General features: G+C 38.6%; 2 protein-coding genes and 1 pseudogene across 46 annotated transcripts in view; 2 read left to right on the top strand and 1 right to left on the bottom strand.

The window, feature by feature from the left end:
* The window catches only part of LOC138419220 (zinc finger protein 665-like), a 127,776-nt gene extending 117,979 nt beyond the window's left edge, over positions 1-9,797 (top strand). For 35 of the 43 annotated variants that reach the window (XM_069551725.1, XM_069551718.1, XM_069551715.1 and 32 more), the window contains one exon: positions 709-3,914. In XM_069551725.1, coding sequence (XP_069407826.1) covers positions 709-3,293 — 2,585 coding nt within the window. In that variant the 3' untranslated portion in view covers positions 3,294-3,914. Of the gene's footprint in view, positions 1-708; positions 3,915-4,804; positions 5,485-9,368 lie in introns of those variants that run through there. The other 8 variants (XM_069551754.1, XM_069551753.1, XM_069551752.1 and 5 more) reach the window with 4 other exon arrangements.
* On the bottom strand, positions 8,388-9,427 carry LOC138419224 (TATA box-binding protein-associated factor RNA polymerase I subunit D pseudogene; annotated as a pseudogene).
* LOC138419221 (zinc finger protein 665-like) overlaps positions 9,521-18,775 on the top strand; it is a 117,523-nt gene continuing 108,268 nt past the window's right edge. The window contains exons 1-3 of one of the 3 annotated variants that reach the window (XM_069551762.1): positions 9,521-9,930; positions 11,128-11,466; positions 18,046-18,396. The gene's annotated coding sequence lies outside the window, so the exon portion shown is untranslated. Of the gene's footprint in view, positions 9,931-10,678; positions 11,467-18,045; positions 18,397-18,775 lie in introns of those variants that run through there. The other 2 variants (XM_069551755.1, XM_069551764.1) reach the window with 2 other exon arrangements.

Below are 18,775 nucleotides of genomic sequence, written 5' to 3'. Positions count from 1 at the left end.
GGGATTTGTTTATTGGCTGTTAGAAAACTGGTGACTACTTTACGTCTTAATTTATGTGTCATTTACAGATGATGGTCTTTTAGCGTGTATTCTGCAATACAGCTGACACATACTACTTGTTAACATTGTAAAATGCCTTTTCTTTTTGGGTACATAGTTCTATAGCAGATTTAGAAATCTATGTTGTTTCCAAAAAATTGTTTTTGTCATATTCTTCATTTTCTCATTTGTTTTCAATTGTAAACAACCAATTATGACTAGTTAATTATTAATTGGGTAAGCTTGGTTTTGGATTATTTACTGTTACAATATATAATATATTGTTTAGAATTTATTTATGTACATTAAGTGTGCAGAATACAATGATAGTATAATATTTTTCTTTTCAATTTGAGACAACTGTTGATTGATAGATTCCTAAGGGTCCTGGTAGAAAAATACTGTTTTTGAGAGTTGGCATAAGATTGTCCGATGTGAGTGTGTTTGGCACATGGTTTTTAAAACTAGGCTACCTTAACGGTGAATTTATGTTATACTTTCTTAAGTTAAGAATTCTATTCCTTTAGTGTTTCTAAACACTTAAGGTCATCATTGTGGTGTTTCATAACTTGGTGTAAGTATTACTCTTGGTGTAGTATATATTCAACATGAAACATTTATTTTTGAATTATTGTTAGCAGGATACTTATGATTCTTTTTGTTTTGTAGGTATCTCTCCTACACTTGTGATCAAGCATTTACAATGCAAAGCGAACAGTGATAAACAAGAAACATTCCAAACATTGATGCTGGGAAGCCCTGAAAGCTGTGAAATCAAACATGTTCATCTTTGGGAAAGTCAGGAAAATATGTGTGACTTTGAGTGTCAGGGGAGAGATGACAAAAGAAATTACAAAGGGACACCTGTAAGCCTTAATGGAAATGTGCCTGATGGAAGAGATTCGCATGACAGAAAGGATGCAGGCATCAAGCCCTTTGGAAACAGGCTTGCATTTAACTTTCAGGATAAACTGCATATATTTCAAACTGGTGGGGTAATTTTTGAATATAATGAAGTTAAGAGGTCTGTCAACAATAGTTTCTCATTTTCACCACTTCAAAGAATTCCTCCTTGTGTCCAAACCAGTGTTTCTAATATATCTGGGAATGATTTTATGAATCCTTCAGGAATAACACAAGAACTCAAAGTACACAGGAAAAAACCTTACAAATGTGATGAGTGTGGCAAGGCCTTTCATGTAAAGTCAATACTTTTAAGTCATCAGACAGTTCATACTGAAGAGAAACCTTATAAATGTGATGAGTGTAGCAAGGCCTTTACTGACAGCTCACACCTCAGAAGACATAAGAAAATTCATACAGGAAAGAAATTATTTAAATGTGATATATGTGACAAAGTCTTCAGCCGAAATGAACACCTTGCTGGTCATCAGAGGGTTCATTCTGGAGAGAAACCTTACAAATGTGATGAGTGTGGCAAAGCCTTTACTCACAGCTCACACCTCAGGAGACATAAGAAAATTCATACAGGAAAGAAATTATTTAAATGTGATATATGTGACAAAGTCTTCAGCCGAAATGAACACCTTGCTGTTCATCAGAGGGTTCATACTGGAGAAAAACCTTACAAATGTGATGAGTGTGGCAAGCGTTTTAGTCAACCTTCACATTTCACAAGTCATAAGAGATTTCATACTAGAGAGAAACTTTATAAATGTGATGAGGGTGGCAAGCACTTTAGTCAGCCTTCACAGTTCATAAGTCATAAGAGATTTCATACTGGAGAGAAACCTTACAAATGTGATGAGTGTGGCAAGGCCTTTCGTGTAAAGTCAATACTTTTCAGGCATCAGACAATTCATACTGGAGAGAAACCTTACAAATGTGATGAGTGTGGCAAGGCTTTTACTGACATCTCAAACCTTGGGAGACATCAGAAAATTCATACAGAAAAGAAATTATTTAAATGTGATATATGTGACAGAGTCTTCAGCCGAAATGAACATCTTGCTGGTCATCAGAGGGTTCATACTGGAGAGAAACCTTACAAATGTGACGAGTGTGGCAAGCAATTTATTCGGGCTTCACAGTTCATAAGTCATCAGAGGGTTCATTCTGGAGAGAAACCTTACAAATGTGATGAGTGTGGCAAGGCCTTTCATGAAAAGTCAATCCTTTTAAGGCATCAGACAGTTCATACTGGAGAGAAACCTTACAAATGTGATGAGTGTGGCAAGGCCTTTCGTGTAAAGTCAACCCTTTTAAGTCATCAGACAATTCATACTGGTGAGAAACGTTACAAATGTGATGAGTGTGGCAAGGCCTTTTCTGACAGCTCAAGCCACAGGAGACATCAGAAAATTCATACAGGAAAGAAATTATTTAAATGTGATATATGTGACAAAGTCTTCAGCCGAAATGAACACCTTGCTGGTCATCAGAGGGTTCATATTGGAGACCAGCCTTACAAATGTGATGAGTGTGGCATGGCCTTTCATGAAAAGTCAATCCTTTTAAGGCATCAGACAGTTCATACTGGAGAGAAACCTTACAAATGTGATGAGTGTGGTAAGGCCTTTCGTGTAAAGTCAATCCTTTTAAGGCATCAGACAGTTCATACTGCAGAGAAACCTTACAAATGTGATGAGTGTGGCAAGGCCGTTCATGTAAAGTCACCCCTTTTAATGCATCAGACAGTTCATACTGGAGAGAAACCTTACAAATGTGATGAGTGTGGCAAGGCTTTTCGTGTAAAGTCACCTCTTTTAACTCATCAGACAGTTCATACTGGAGAGAAACCTTACAAATGTGATGAGTGTGGCAAGGCCTTTCATGAAAGGTCAATCCTTTTAAAGCACCAGACAGTTCATACTGGTGAGAAACCTTACAAATGTGATGAGTGTGGCAAGGCCTTTCGTGTAAAGTCAATCCTTTTAAGGCATCAGACAGTTCATACTGGAGAGAAACCTTACAAATGTGATGAGTGTGGCAAGGCCTTTCGTGTAAAGTCAACCCTTTTAACTCATCAGACAGTTCATACTGGTGAGAAACCTTACAAATGTGATGAGTGTGGAAAAGTCTTCGGTCAAAAACCACATCTTCAGCTTCACTGGAGAATTCATACTGGAGAGAGACCTTTCAGATGTAATGAGTGTGGCAAGTTCTTCAGTCAAAATTCACACCTTAAAAGACATCGGAGAATACATATAGAGAAACCTTTAAAATATTATGAGTGTGGAAAATCCTTTACTCATGTCTCAGCACTCACTAAACATCAGAAAATCCATACATGAGAGAAACTTATGTGAATGTGGTATATGGTAGAAGTCTTCAAAATTCAAAGTTCAAACTTCACACCTTACTGTTGCTCAGAGAATTCATCCTACTGAGAAACCATACAAATATCATGAGTGTGGCAACATCTTAGGCTTCATGAGAAAATTCATACTGGATAGAACTGAGATATATATGTATTTATTAGTCAGGTCTTTAGACCATGAATTCATTCTAGAATGATTCCTCACCAATTTCACAGATGTTTTAAAAAAAAAACAAAACCCTATCCTCACATCTCACCAGTAGTACCAGAGTATTTATCCTGGAGAAAACACACAGCAATATAATGTGTGTGGCAAGGATCTTACCCAAAAGTCACAAGATAGGAACACAGTGGGGCCATACTTCCCAGACTCAGTGGTTGTGGCAAATCCTTTGCCTTTTTCACTCTATGTATTCTCTGATGACTTTAGTTCAGGTACTCAGCAGTAAGTCCATATTTGAAGAGAAGCTATAGAGATCTTTTCGTGTAAAAGAAACCCGAATTCTAACTCAGCAAAGATGATTCTTTGGGAGAGTAATCCACCATCTTTTTGGTCCTGGCTTTCTGGATAAAGTCACTATTCCTTGTCCAACAAGTAGTCTCTCAGTTTATTGGGCTGTTGTGTGGTGAGCTCTAAGAGCTTGGCTTTGGTAATACATTGATCAAATGCATTTGCTACATGCATTTCATGATATTCTATGGGAAGGAATCAGTGAGATGAAGGGACCGACTTCATTAGATACAATTCACTCACATCCGTGTTTCCTTGAAAAACACACAGCCTCAATTACGAAATTCAGTAGTGTGTGTGAATTAGCAACAGGGAGGGTGGAAAATAATGTAAAACTAGGACATGACTCATCATGGTCAGTAGGATCAGGAAGCCCTTCCGTACATAGTCCAGCCTGTTATAAAACATAACGTTCTACCAACTGACCTTGAACAGAGTAGGCAAGATGTTAAAGGGCCTGGGCTTTTTGTAGGAGGAGAGGGACAGTTACCAGGGACTGATGGTGTGCTAGGAAAGATGCATAGGAATAGGGTCATGTTCTCCATTGGACAGAAATAACTGTTGTATGTATGATTAAAGAAGAGTCACTCTTATTTGTGGAAATTGAAGACAGAGCTGTCACTGTCTTGGTAGACTGGGACCTGGGGACTGAAGTCGATGAGAAGAAGGAAGCAGGGGACCCAAGTCTCGAGTGAAACACATGCTTTATTTGCAGAAACACATGTTTATATGTCTTCATACAAGGCAGCTTTAGGCAGTAAAAAAAAAATTGAGGAAAAATAAAGCCAAGCAAATAACAATATTGAAAGGGCCAGAAAGCATCCCATATCCTGAGGAAGAGGGGCATAACTGAACAGATTACCTTCAAGTAAAAGGTCAGTGAAGGGAATCACTGAAAGGAGTCCAAGCAGATGCCCTTTCTCATCATCTCAGTCCTGAGAACTGTGAGCAGCTTTGCTTGTTCCTTTTTCCAGGAACTGGTAAGGAATAGAGTCTGTGAGAAACGGCACACAAAAGAAGAAAATATCAGGTTGGATCCTTTAAAGTTGAGTATCTCCTGACAGTTCCCTCTTTTTTATTTTTTCATAATTGGGGATGACTCTAGATACTTTTGTGAAAAAGGCCCTGACCAAGTGAAGTTGTTTAGTTTGAACAATTTTAGTTGAAAAGCATCAGTATATTACAAATATAATCGCCAGGATAGTTATCAGCGTTATAGTTCCAGATCCAATACTATGTGTAATTCCTTGAAACCATCTTTGAGGGTTTAGCCCAGATAATCGATCAGCTAGCTGTTCAGCTAAGGTTTCCAAATTGTTGGAAGAGGGTAGACTCTTAGAGAAGGTTTCAAAGATTTCCTTTTGCAACAATTGTACATTTAAGGGAGCATTATTATGCATATCTTCCAAATGAAATTTGACTTTTCCCAATTGTAATCACTATGGTTGAACCAAAGAGGAGTGATACAAAATTGAGAATTCCAATCCAATTTAATACTTGTTTTTGTATATCTATTAATTGATCTCCAGCCCATTGGATGGCTGTTTTTAATTCCTGAATTTTATCTTGAACTTTTGCATCTAACTGAACCTGAGTGACCCATATAATAAGAGCATCTTTAGTCCAATTTTGAATAAAGTTTTGTGTTTGAGTTGAAGTTTGTAAAGCAGTGTCTGTGACAGCGGCAGTGGTGCAAATGGCTATTAACCCCAAAATGCCAAGAATCAAGCACTAAATCGTTCAGATCGTCAGGGTAATTTAGTGAGTAACTGGAAGGTAAGTCTTGCCATGGGACCCTCTTTCCTGGGTCGTTGGAGATCTGCTGGCAACCACAGACTACGTCAAGATCGAAGAATCAAAAGAGATTCATTTCTTTAGAGAAATAGAGGAATTAAGACAAGTATACAATTTGCAATCTATACAAGTCACAGAACGTAAAGTCTTATTAAATTGTAAGTTTCCTATGGTAATAACAAAAGGAAGGGGAACACAAGCTTGTATAAAATATAAATGATTATAATGGAAGGAGTAACTATGACTATGATGGGTCCCTGTGAAATATCCAGTCCAAGTTCCAAGTTTTTCAGTATTTGTAGCACATTTCCAGATGTCCCATTGTTCAGGCCCAATTTGTCTTTTGAGGACAAGTTGAGGGCAAGGAGGTACCATTCCACCATCAAGCTAGCCAAGGAGTCCTTTATCATGGAAATGTTCCATTGAACTGTTGGTAATCTTCCATGTTACTTGAGTAACAATCACACATAGTAGTGTTAATATCATCTGAGCAGTTAGATAACCACATACCATAGGGTTCCCAACCAACAGTGGTGTAATTGGCCACAAACATGAATTTCCATGATTTAGCTTGACATCTGTCTCAATAAACGGGAGTATATTTAAAATCCTTATAAGTAAACCCCTTACATTCTAACTTTTGTCCTTGTCCTAGAGTTTTGGTAGTATTGACATGGTTCTCATAAAAGGACAGGGCAGTAAACAGTCTAAACAATGTGTGGAAGTTCTTTTTTGGAGGCAGAATGAAAGCCCACGTTTGTCAACTAACATTAATACATAATTCTGCTGGGCCCATGCATAAAGGAAGGATTTTATAGTTAGAGAAATGTTAATCAATCTTCCTTCTTCCTCAGGATGAGAGGGCCCCTCCAAGCTCCAAGGAGGAGGCATATGTACTGAGTCATTAGTGGATACAACCGGTCCTATATCTGTCCATTCTACGACCTGCAATAAAGGGGAGTTAGGTATATAAGCCCAATAAGTGTGATTAATCAAGTCAGCCTAAGCAGGGGAAGCAAAAGCAAGCATAGTGACAAAAATATTTTTAGGATTCCGAGGCATTCCCTGTTGAGAAACCAGATTTTCAGCTTGATTAATAAGGGTTTTTATCTGTCCCCAGGTTGGGAGATCATAAGGTTGATGACCTCGAGTGTGGCGTTTCTTGGAAATTTTTAAAGCTGCCATGGCTTGTACTGGAAACTCCTCCTCCTAGGGATTTTGCCGTTTCTTCTCTATCTTGAATGCTGGTGGCTCCCGTGGGGCGGATCTTCCGAAGAGGGAGCCAACTGATTTCGTTGGGTCCATCTGGAGAAATACAAGCATACCTCTTTCCCTGAAATATTAATTTTCCAGATTTACATTGTTTAGTTAGCCTGACTTGATACCAAATGGGCAGAGGAAGGGAGTTATCCTTCAATGCGTCAAAATGTTTTTCTGCTTTGTCAAAATATCCCCTTGTGGCAAGTTTAAAAAATTTAAACAAAGCTGTATTAACAATAGTTACAGGATTAAAGAATATGTTGCATTAGAATCTGTTGGGATCCTTTAATGGACCGGAACCTGGTGGTCCAGAGTCGACGATAAGAAAGTGAAAGACATTGGGACCCAAGCTCTGATGGAGCAAAGGTGCTTTAATGATCTTTTTGTGAGTATATATAGGCTGTTGTACTAGAAATTTCTTTTGATGATGATAAAGATCAGAAAACCAAACGTACAGCAACCATTACCAAGGGATTAGTAATGATCACAAGGTCAGGAGACAATCCATATCTTAAGAAAGAGGATCGAGACTAAGCAGTTTTGTCATGAGAATGTTTACTGAAGTCGTTTCAAGCCTGTCTCATCCTATGACCTCAGTCCTGGGAGCAGCGTGCTGCTCCACTGGTTTCTCACAACAGAAACTGATAAGCAATAGGATTTATGAGGAACAGCACACAGGAATCCTCCTGTTAAACATTCCCTGACAATTCCCCCTTATTTATAATATTTGTAAAAAGGGTTCTGACCATTTGAGTTTGTTTAGTTTTAACAATTTTTTCATGAAGGCAATGGTGAATGACAAATATAATTGTCAAGACAATCACCAAAATTACAGTTCCAAACCCAGTGCTGTGAGTAATGCTTTGAAACCATCCGCGTGGATCTAACCCGGATAATTGATCAGCTAGTTCAGCTAAAGTTTCCAAATTAGTGGAAGAGGGCAGATTTTTAGAAAAGGTTTCAAAGATTTCTTTTTGTAATAATTGTACATTCAGAGAGGAATTATCATGTTTATTTGGTAAATGAAATTTGATTTGTTCCCATTTGTAGGTACTATTATTGAATTGAACAGGAGTAACACAAAACTGAGTAGAATTCCAGTCACATTTTAGCATCACCTGATTTTGTACATCTATTAATTGATCTCCAACCCGTTTGATGACTTTTTAGTTCCTGTATTTCATCTTGAATATCCTCATCTATCTGAGCCTGAGTGGCCCACATAGTATGAGCATCTTTAGTCCAATTTTGGATAAAGTTATGTGTTTGAATTGAGGTTTGTAAAGCAATGCCAGTGACGGTAGCAGTGGTGCAAATAGCTATTAATCCCAAAATGCCAAGAATCACCCATCCAATGAATGGTTTAGATCACTGGAGCAGTTTATTTTTATTTTTATTTTTTTTTAACAGTAGGGACTTTTATTATTTGTCAAGTCAATCTCTGCAGTAACAGCTTGAATTTTTTCTACATAATTTTTCTTATTACTTCAAGAGTTTCACAAATCTGTTTAAGTATTCTTTATTTTCTTACAGGGTTGTTTTTTTCCAAGGCTGGCAATATATAGACACTTATCTTCGCTTTTATTCTGTTTACCTTGTCTGGTATTTATAAACCTATCTCTCTTCAGGCCATTTTGTCCTCTGTCCAGTGTTTAGATTTTGATACTCTCTTTTTAAGCAAAGCAGTTTCTTCAGTATATTCCTCTTGATCCAGATATACATTCTTCTTCTTTGGAAATTCAGAGCTTATTATGAAATAACTATTCTCCACCAACTTAATATCACATTCATCATGTTCAAGGTTTGCTGCAATCTCCTCCTCTGCTGCTGACTCTTCAATAGGAGAGAGAGATCCATCATCATCCAAGTATCTGTATCTTCGACTATCAAGGTCTTCTTTTTCTAAATCTTCAGCAACATTCATCTGTTTCAAGGATTCCTTGAGGTAGTATTCATACTTCAGTTTTTCAAGGTAGTTAAAAAATCCTCTTGCCACTGCTTGCTCAAAGGTTAAAATTTTTCTCCAAGGTAATGGTTTTCTTCCATTTTTTGATTCTAAAAATGGGAAACCAGGTCTTTTGTCTTTAAATTGTTTCTCAGTAATTTGTGAGTATCTAGTGGTTCTCCTTCCTTTTGGTCTTCCCACTGATCTTCCTGTTGGCTTGTATTTCCTCTTTTTACGTTTATGTTTCTTATTTTTGAATCTTTCAAAAATAGCCTTTAAAGTCAGTGGTCTTGGCTCTATAGATGAGTCACTAGATGTCTCTGTTGCCTGTGTACTTTTGGGTATGTGAACGAATTTTCTGATAGTGTTTCTTTGCCTCCGTTTAGGTGGGACAGGAACACACAGTTTTAAATAAGCTGCTACCAGAGGAAGAGCTGTCACTGATTCTCAGTTTCCACAGCTAAATCAGATGCCGTTGTATAGTTAAGAGAATCCATTCTTGAACCAAGTCCCTCTCAATTATCTTTTGCTTTCAATAGATTTCTGACCATATAAAATCTGGTAAATGTGGTGTAGTTTCCTGCGCCGGCTCGGCACGGACCTCTGCTGCGGACAGCAACCTACCCGACCATAGCACCCCGAAAGAAAGACTGGAGACAACAACCGCCGCCGCCGCGCGGGAGGAAAGCTGGAGCAGTTTAATAAGTAACCGGGAAGCAAGTCCAGCCATGGGACCGTCTTCTCAGGGCCACTGGAGATTTATTGGTAACCACAGACTACATTGAGATCGAAGAATCAAAAAGGATTCATTTCTTAAGGAAACAGAAGAGTTAAGACGAGTATATAATTTGCAGTTCATACAAGTAACAGAACGTAACGTCTTATTGAATTGTAAACTTCCTATAGCTAGAACAAAAGGAAGGGGAACACAAGCTTGTATGAAATATAATTGATTATAATGAAAGAAATAGTCTCTCTGACTACGATTGGTCCCTGTGAAATGTCCAGTCCAAGTCCGAAGTTCTTCAGTGCTTGCAGCAAGTTTCCAGGTGTCCCATTGTTCAGGCCCAGTCTGTTTATCGAGGACGATTGGAGGACGAGGTGGGTGCCATTCCACCATCAAGCCAGCCAAGGAGTCCTTTCTCATGGCAATGTTCCATTGTAGTGTTACTACTACGCTACTTGAGTAACATAATCACATACAGTGTTGTTAATATCACCTGAGCAGTTAGATAACCACATACCATGGGGTCCCCAGTCGACAATTGTATGATTAACCACAAACATTAGTTTTCCTGATTTGGCCTGACATTTGTCTCAATGAACTGGAGTATATCTAAAGTTCTTATTAGTAAGCCCTTTGCATAGTGTTCTTTGTTCTTTCCCTAAAGTTTCAGTAGTATAAACATGGTTCACGGACAAAGAAAGGGCAGTAAATAATCCAAGCAATGTCTGAAAGTCCTCTTTTGGAGGCAGGGCAAAAGCCCAAGTTTGTCTGCTAACGTTTATGCATAATTTTGCTGGGCCCATACACAAAGGAAGGACTTCATAACCTAAAGAGATGTTAGTTTCCCTTCTTCAGGGTGTGATGGCCCTTTAAGGTTCCAGGGAGAAGGCATATGTATGGAGTCATTGGTTAATAGGATTGGTCCTTTCTCTGTCCAATCTACAACCTGAAGTAAAGGGGGATTGGGTATGTAAGCCCAGTAGTGTGATTGATTAGTTCAGCTTGAGCGGGCGCAGGGGGCAGGCATGGTGAGGGGGTTGGGGGGCGGGCATGGTGAGGGGGTGGGGGGGCGGGCATGGTGAGGGGGTGGGGGGTGGGCATGGTGAGGGGGTGGGGGGGCGGGGTGGGAGGCGCAAGCAAGCAAAGCAAACAGGGCAAAAAAATATTTTCAGGACTCCAAGGCATTCTCTATTGAGAGACCGGATTTTCAGCTTGATGAGTAAGGGTTTTTATTTGTCGCCAAGAGGGGAGATCATAAGGTTGATGCCGCTGAGGGCGGTGCTTTCTGGAGATCTTTAGAGCTGCCATGGCCTGTATTGGAATTTCTTCCTCCTGGGGTTATTGTTGTCTTGCCTCTATGTTGAAGGCCAGGGGCCCCCTTGGGTTGGCTCTTCCAAAGAGGAAGCCATGTGAGTTCCTTGGATCCATCTGGGGAAATACAAGCATACCCCTTTCCCTATAAGATTAATTTCCCAGATTTCCATTGTTTATTCAACCTGTCTTGGTACCAAATGGGAAGAGGAAGAGAAGAGTCCTTCAGTTCCTCGAAATGTTTTTCTGTTCGTGTCAAGATATCTCCTTGCTGCTGCTGCTGCTGCTGCTGCTGCTTCTGCTGCTGCTGCTGCTGCTGCTGCTGCTGCTGCGTCTCTTCAGTTGTGTCCGACTCTGACCCCATAGACATCAGCCTACCAGGCTCCCCCGTCCCTGGGATTCTCCAGGCAAGAACACCAGAGTGGGTTGCCATTTCCTTCTCCAATGCATGAAAGTGAAAAGTGAAAGTGAAGTCACTCAGTCGCGTCTGACTCTTGGTGACCCCATGGACTGCAGCCTACCAGGCTCCTCCGTCCATGGGGTTTTCCAGGCAAGAGTACTGGAGTGGGGTGCCATTGCCTTCTCCATATCTCCTTGTGGTAAGTTAAAAAAATTTAAACAAATAAAGCTATAGAACAATAGTTATAGGCTTAAAGAACATATTGCATTGGAATCTAGTAAAGTCTGCTCTGGATAAGGAAGATAAAAGTGTTCCTGGGTATTCCCCCATATTTAATTTTTTATTTCTAGTTTCAGTGTGTAATGTGTTTGTTTAACTGTGTCTTGTATTTGTGGATTATAAGAAATGTCTGTAATCTGTTTAATAGAGAATGAATGTAAAAACTGTTTGAACTGCTTAGAAATATAGGCAGGGCCAATGTCTGTTTTTATAGAATTAGGTGTTCTGATTATTGCAAAGTAAGCTAACAGGAGGATTATATCATGTCGTGTATTTCACCTCAGAGAGGTGTGGCCCATATAAAAGAAGAATTTGTATCTATCGAGACATGTAAGAAGGAAGAGGAAGAAAGTTCAGAGCAATGAGTTGCATCCATTTGCCATAAAGTTCTCTTTCATTTGTCAGAAACCTTTTTTATATGTTTGTATTCATTTTATTAGCCATTTCTTATATCTTTTTATTAAAAGCATACATCTTACTTTTCTTTAGCAAATATGAAGTGTCTTGTATATTAGCATTTTATAGATTGGCAAATATATTTATTATACTATATTATATATTTTTATATAAATATATATTTATATATTTGTTAATAGTCTAAAATCTCTTTAGTTTTTCTGTAAGAAAAACTTTTTGTAAGAGGAAGTTAGTGTTCAGTAATTAATGTTTTAAAATCTTTATTTGGAAATGACCTAGCTATTTAATAAACCTTTATTATTTCGTTTAGTACAATTTTACGAATTTAAGTTACTCCAATCCTAAGAGATTATTTTAGATAGACATTTTGAAAATATAATTATTTTTATTAGAGTTTCTCTAAAAGTTTTCATATCCTTTATATATATATATAAAGAGTTACTTTTTGTGACAAACTTAGTTTACCTTAAATCTAGGCACAATAAAAGTCTTATATAATGATTTAAGACATGTCAATTAGATTAGCAAACAATTATATTTTAATTTAAATAAACATTTAATATTGAATATTTTTCAGTTCACATGAACTTGAATTTAAGCAGAGCTCATTAATTTCATATTATCCAAAAACAAAGACATACACTGAGACACAGATAATTTTAGATAGACAGATATAGTTTTCCACTTCAAATTTAAAATATCTTATATATATATATATATATTTTTTTTTTTTCTGAGTTCCACCAATTTGTTTATGGCTGGAATCCCAGATAGAGTGGGCTGGTGTATCCCAAGAACATGATAAGAATTAACTTTAGGTTTCTTCTTAAGCCTGTTTTTGTTTCCCAGGCAGAATTGGAGCTCCAAAAAAGTATTTTAACATTAACCTTTTCCTAACTACACATGTAAGAAGAACTGGTTTTGCAATTTGAGAAAAGATTTTATTTTAATCAGTTTTTTCTGGAGTCTAAAGAATCTCATGGCCATTCAGTGTCAAAAATATCACTTCACCTTTTTGTAGTTACAGTATATTATTAATGATATATGCATGAGGGAATTGCTGCCACATTGGATGTAAAGCCTTGGCTACTAAATTTTGACAAATAGTAGGACTGTTAAGTATACCTTGAGGTGGTGAGGCTTTTGTCAGGTGTTTCCATTTAGGCTTCATGAGAAAATTCATACTCTAATACATAGAAGCTATGTTGATGTAATGAGTGTGTCTGGACAACAGTCTTATAGAGAGTTTATAGACAACAGTCTCAATTTAAGAATCCATAAGAAGTCATTCTGAAGAAAAAGCTTACAAGTGATAATGAATGTGTAAAACCTTCACTTGGGGCTCATATCTCACCAATCATCAGATGATCTATACTAGGGAGATCCTTACAAGTGTATGTAATGTGGCAAGGCTTTTAGGTGCTGCCTTAAACTCAGGATTTATCAAATGCTTTATACTTAGAAATGCAATGACTATGGCAGTTTTTACAATTACTACTCACTCTCTAGATATGTAGGAATATATATCCTGGAAACAAGCCATACAAATTTGTTTGTAGGAAGGAATTTTCTGAAACAGAGCAATGCCTTACAGATGCAATCGGAGTGGAAAAAGTTTCCCCTTAAGTTGAAGTATTATACAGTAAGAGTCCATATTGAAGAGCAGTCATGAACTGTGTAGGCAATGGCTTTCTCAAGACATCAGAGTGTATTAGACTTAAAAATATATGTCTTTCAAAGAAACCACACAAAAGTTGTGCATGCTATTTCCTCTAAAATCAGGAAGAAGACAAGGGTGCCCACTCTCACCACGACTATTCAACATAGTTTTGGAAGTCCTAGCAGTGAGAGAAGAAAAGGAAATAAAAGGAATCCAGATTGGGAAAGAAGTTAAATTCTTACTGTTTGCAGATGACACGATCCTCTACATAGAAAACCCTAAAGATAGCATCAGAAAATTACTAGAGCTAATCAATGAATATAGTAAAGTTTCAGGATATAAAATTAATACTTAGAAATCTCTTGCATTCCTATATACTAACAACGAAAAAAGAGAAACTAAGGAAAAAATCCCATTCACCATTGCAATGAAAAGAATAAAGTACTTATGAATAAGTTCACCTAAAGAAACAAAAAGACTTACATGTACAAAACTATAAAAGGCTAGTGAAAATGATGACACAAATAGATGGAGCAATATACCATGTTCGTGGATTGGAAGAATCAATATAGTGAAAATGAGTATTCTACCCAAAGGAATCTATACATGGAAAGATGTTAATGCATGAACTTTGAGTTGGAAAATGAGTAAGTTCTGGGGATCTATGTGCAGCATTCTAACTGCAGTAAATTCTTCTGTGTTACTACATACTTTAAATTTGCCAGTAGAGTAAATCTTAAGTGTTCTCACCATACAAAACATGGAACCTGGGAGTTGATGGATGTATTGATGACTGGATTGTGATAGATATTTCACAGTGTATACATCTGTCAAATGGTCATATCATGCATGATAAGTATACACATATCCATTTCATTAGTTCTATTTCAGTAAGGCTGGAAAAGGAGAAAGTAGGAGGTGGGCTGGGTTTTCCACCTTTAATGGTGTTCAACCCATGTTTCCCATGAGATCCATGATGCATTTTGCAAAACCATGTATGGTACTCCCTGCCCTATCAGACGTCCTCAGATACTTGTGTGGGTCCTAGTCCCAGGTACGTTCACAGTGCAGCAAATCTGATCTGGATCCTACATTAAGAACCAAGGCTCTTAGGCTCCACTTCTGAGACTGAGAATAGCCCCAGGGATGAGGAGGCCACTCTGCTCTGAGTGATGATGGACCAGGGCCTGCTGTGTGACCTGAAGGGGATCATGGGGTCAGCGGAGGTGCCCCCTGCTGCTGGGTACATGAAGCCTCACCAGGAGGGGAGTGTGATCCGAGGGAAAGTGTGGGAAAGCTCCTGTGTTGGTCTCTGTGCCAGAATTGACTGTCCTGAGTCCCTCCTGAGACAGTGGGCACAGAAGACTGTCTGTTCCCCATGGAGGGCTTCCCTGCATGTGTAGTTGGGGCTCAGGAAGGGGGAATGTTGATTGTAGGTATTAAACAGCATGTTTAACAGGGCTAGGGGGCTTTTCATTCCATCATCTATTTTTCACTATGAAATCCAAGTTTACTGGTATTTTTTTGTCTTCTTTGTCACATGGTGCAGCTTGCAGAATCTTAGTTCCCTGAGTATGGATTGAACCTGAAACTCCAGAAATGGAAGTGCGAGGTCTTAACCACGGGACTGCCAGGGAAGTCCCCACTTTACTAACCTTGGTTCATTGTTCTATTGTGGAATTAACAAATAAACTTTGGTTTTTGTTAATAACTATATACCTAAAATTAACTGTAGATAAAATCATTTTTTTATAAAAATTATTTATTTAGGTGTTCTGGGTCTTTGTTGCTGCTTGGTCTTTTCTCTAGTTGCCAGCCGTGGGGGCTGTTCTCTAGTCGTGGTGCATGCGATTCCCATTGTGGTGTCTTGTTGCAGAGCATGGGCTGTATGATGCTTGGGCTTCAGTAGCTTCAGCACGTGGGCCTGTTTTTTTGGGCTCTTGGGCGTTACAGCACAGGCTCAGTAGTTGTGTCACTTGGTCTTAGTTGCCCCGAGGCATGTGGCACTATCCTGGAGCAACACCCATGTCTTCCGCATTTGCGGGTGGATTCTTTACCATTGTGCCAGGAGAGATGCCCTCATATTATTTGTGAAGACAGGTATTTTATAGAGATTGGACTCAAAGTATTCTATATATGTTTTTTATACGTCTACTACTTTTTCTTTTTTTTAAAACCAATATAGTATTAGAGTTGAGACTTCTGCATTGGTACAGTGGATAAGAATGTGTCTGCCAATGCAGGGGATATGGGTTTGATCTCCATGGTCCAAGAAGATTCCGCATGCCCAGGAGTAACTAAACCCATCCACCACAACTACTGAGCCCATGTTCGAGAGCCTGTGAGCCAAAACTGCAGACCCCATGTGTTGCAACTACAGAAGCCTTGTGCCTGCAGTTCACCTACAACCTGTTCTCTGTAACAAAAGATGTCATTGTGGTGAGAAGCCCACTCACCACAACTACAGAGTATCTCCCCCTCAGAGCAACTAGAAAAAGCCACACAAAGTAACAAAGACCAGCACAATCTAAATAATTAACCAAGGTTTGTAAAAAAGGTAATATTGCGACACTTAAGTACAGTTGATTCATTTTCATGGCCCCAGAGATGCTGAAATACATATGACTAAAAGTGATCATGGGAAAATGATTTAAAAATGTGACAAGAGGCAACTCTTCATTTCAGTCAATTGTGTATTTACATGTGCATGCATATGTGCATGGATATGCACTCCATGGTTTTATTACAAAACATCATCTCATAAATAAGCTTTGTAATTTTTAACAGTTGAAATTATATCTTAAATATATTATGTACCCGCAAATTTTTTCTACCTCAGCACAGGAATGATTTAAATAGTAATAAGATTACTGATTATTGTGTGTGGGGGAGGGGTTGAGGAGTGACCCTATACAATGACCTTTTAAGGCCTTCCATTGCTCTTCAAATTCCTTGATGTTATTTGAGGTTTCTCAGGGAACTCTTATTGATGGACTTTTATGCTCTGTTACTTAACTGTTTGATTCCTTAGGTTCAAAGGAATTTGACTTGACTTGATTCCCTCCTCTTTTAGTATAAAAAGGGACTGAGTTCTAATTCAGATAAGATGGTTTTGGGGGTACAGTCCACCATATTTTCAGTTTGCTGACTTTCTGAATAAAGTCGTTATTCTTGCCCCGGCAACTTATCTCTCAATTATTGACCTGTCGTGTGGAGAGCAGTAGAAGCGTAGAATGTATACTAAAGGAACAATGCGGTTTTCATCAATTTTTAAAGATGTATTGCTCTTTTTGGCCACATGATGCAAAGAGCGGACTCAATAGAAAAGACCCTGATGCTGGGAAAGATTGTGGGCAGGAGAAGAGGGTGACAGAGGATGAGATGGTTGGATGGCATTACTCACTCAATGAAGACAAGTTTGAGAAAATCCTGGGAGATAGTGAAGAACAGGAAAGCCTGGTGTGCTGCACTTCATGGAGTTGCAAAGACTCAGATTCGACTTAGCAACTGATCAATGAAAATTGCTCTTTTTAAAGTAATGGTTAGTAAACTCTGTCAATTTCAAAATAAAAAAGGTACTGACGGAAGTTCCCATCACATACCTTAGTCCTCCAGTCTCAGACTGTAGGTTTTGACCTTGTGTCTCTGGAACTGAGCCATGTGGAGTTTGGCCTTCCAGCTGAATGAAGAGCAAAGAGGAAAAGTTGTGATACAGGATGTCACTGTAGAATGGCATGTTTTCCCCAGGGATAGTTTTGTATTTCTTATTTTAGTTTGCAGTACAGAGAGAAATCCTGAAAAATTTCTTGTTTTCTTAAGATGGTTAAATTATTCTAATGGCAGGAAATGTTCTGCATCCAATTACCACCCTACAGGAACTCTTCAGAGACCCAAGTTCCAGGACAGGCAAGAACCTGCTGACAAAACCATTGATTGATTTATTTATTGCACTTGAAAATATGTGGGTTATTTTCAAATACCTTTTGGTATTGATTCTCACAGAGTTTCACAGCAATAAGAGAGCAGGCCCTGTATGATTTCAATACTCTTTATTTAGGCCATGAAACTTTTGCACCTTGTTTTATGTCATATTCCAGTGTCTCCTGGTTAATAGTCCATGGGAACTTGAATACAATTTGTATCCTGCTCTGTGAAAATTGTTTAAGTCTTAATTATGTTGAATTTGTTCACAATTCTTTTCAGGTCTAGTATATCCTACTTTCCTGTCCATTTTATTAATTTTTGAGAGTTTAATATTGAAATTCCTACTAAAAATCTTAATTTGTCTACGTAAAAAATTGTAGTATATAGTGGAACTAACTACTTTCAAAGCCTCATGTAAATGTGTTGTCATACTTTCGTAATTTCAAAAAATTTTAAAAAGGAAAATAAAATCTTTATTGAAACTTTTCTACTTGTTAGGAGGACATAGCCTAGTTTCCAACATACTGGTCTACAAAGTTACAAGCTTCTGCCTTAAAAGTGTAACGGGGTGACACAGCGACCTGGGAAGGCCGGCATCCTCTGCCTGCATGGCGGCGTGGAGCCCCGCTGCAGCAGTGCCTCTGGTCCGCGGAACCCACCAGCTTCCTCCTCTCAAGTGTACCCAGTGCATGTTTTCCTCGCATCCCGAGGCGGGAGCTCAAAGTAACCCAAATCCTCAAAACTTACAGAAGGCTGTGGGGGAATGTATAAAATTCAAATTAAATCAGAAGAATTTAAGGAGAAGGGAACTGTCTAGCAGCCAACAGGCACTAAAAGAAGAAATCAAAGGTAGGCCCCGATTGCAGATTTTTATGTCTGTCCCCAAATATTGACCATACCCTGGCTGCTTAAATGTTGTTGCTAGAACACTGGATGAATCTTACTAATAGGGGCTTCCCTTGTGGCTCAGCTGTTAAAGAATCCGCCTGCAATGCGAGAGACCTGGCTTAGATCCCTGGCTTGGGAAGATCCCACGCATAAGGGAAAGACTACCCACTTCAGTGTTCTGGCCTGGAGAATTCCATGGACTGTATAGACTATGGGGTCGCAGAGTCGGACACGACTGAGCGACTTTCACTACTAGCACCGTTCTTTCCTCAACACATGACAAAAAGTTCATTTTGTTCATCGACATTTCCATATTGTAATTATAGAAGAATATGCTATC

The sequence above is a fragment of the Ovis canadensis genome, chromosome 14 (genome assembly GCF_042477335.2).
Source record: "Ovis canadensis isolate MfBH-ARS-UI-01 breed Bighorn chromosome 14, ARS-UI_OviCan_v2, whole genome shotgun sequence".
NCBI lineage: Eukaryota > Metazoa > Chordata > Mammalia > Artiodactyla > Bovidae > Ovis > Ovis canadensis.
This window is presented reverse-complemented; position numbering and strand designations above follow the sequence as displayed.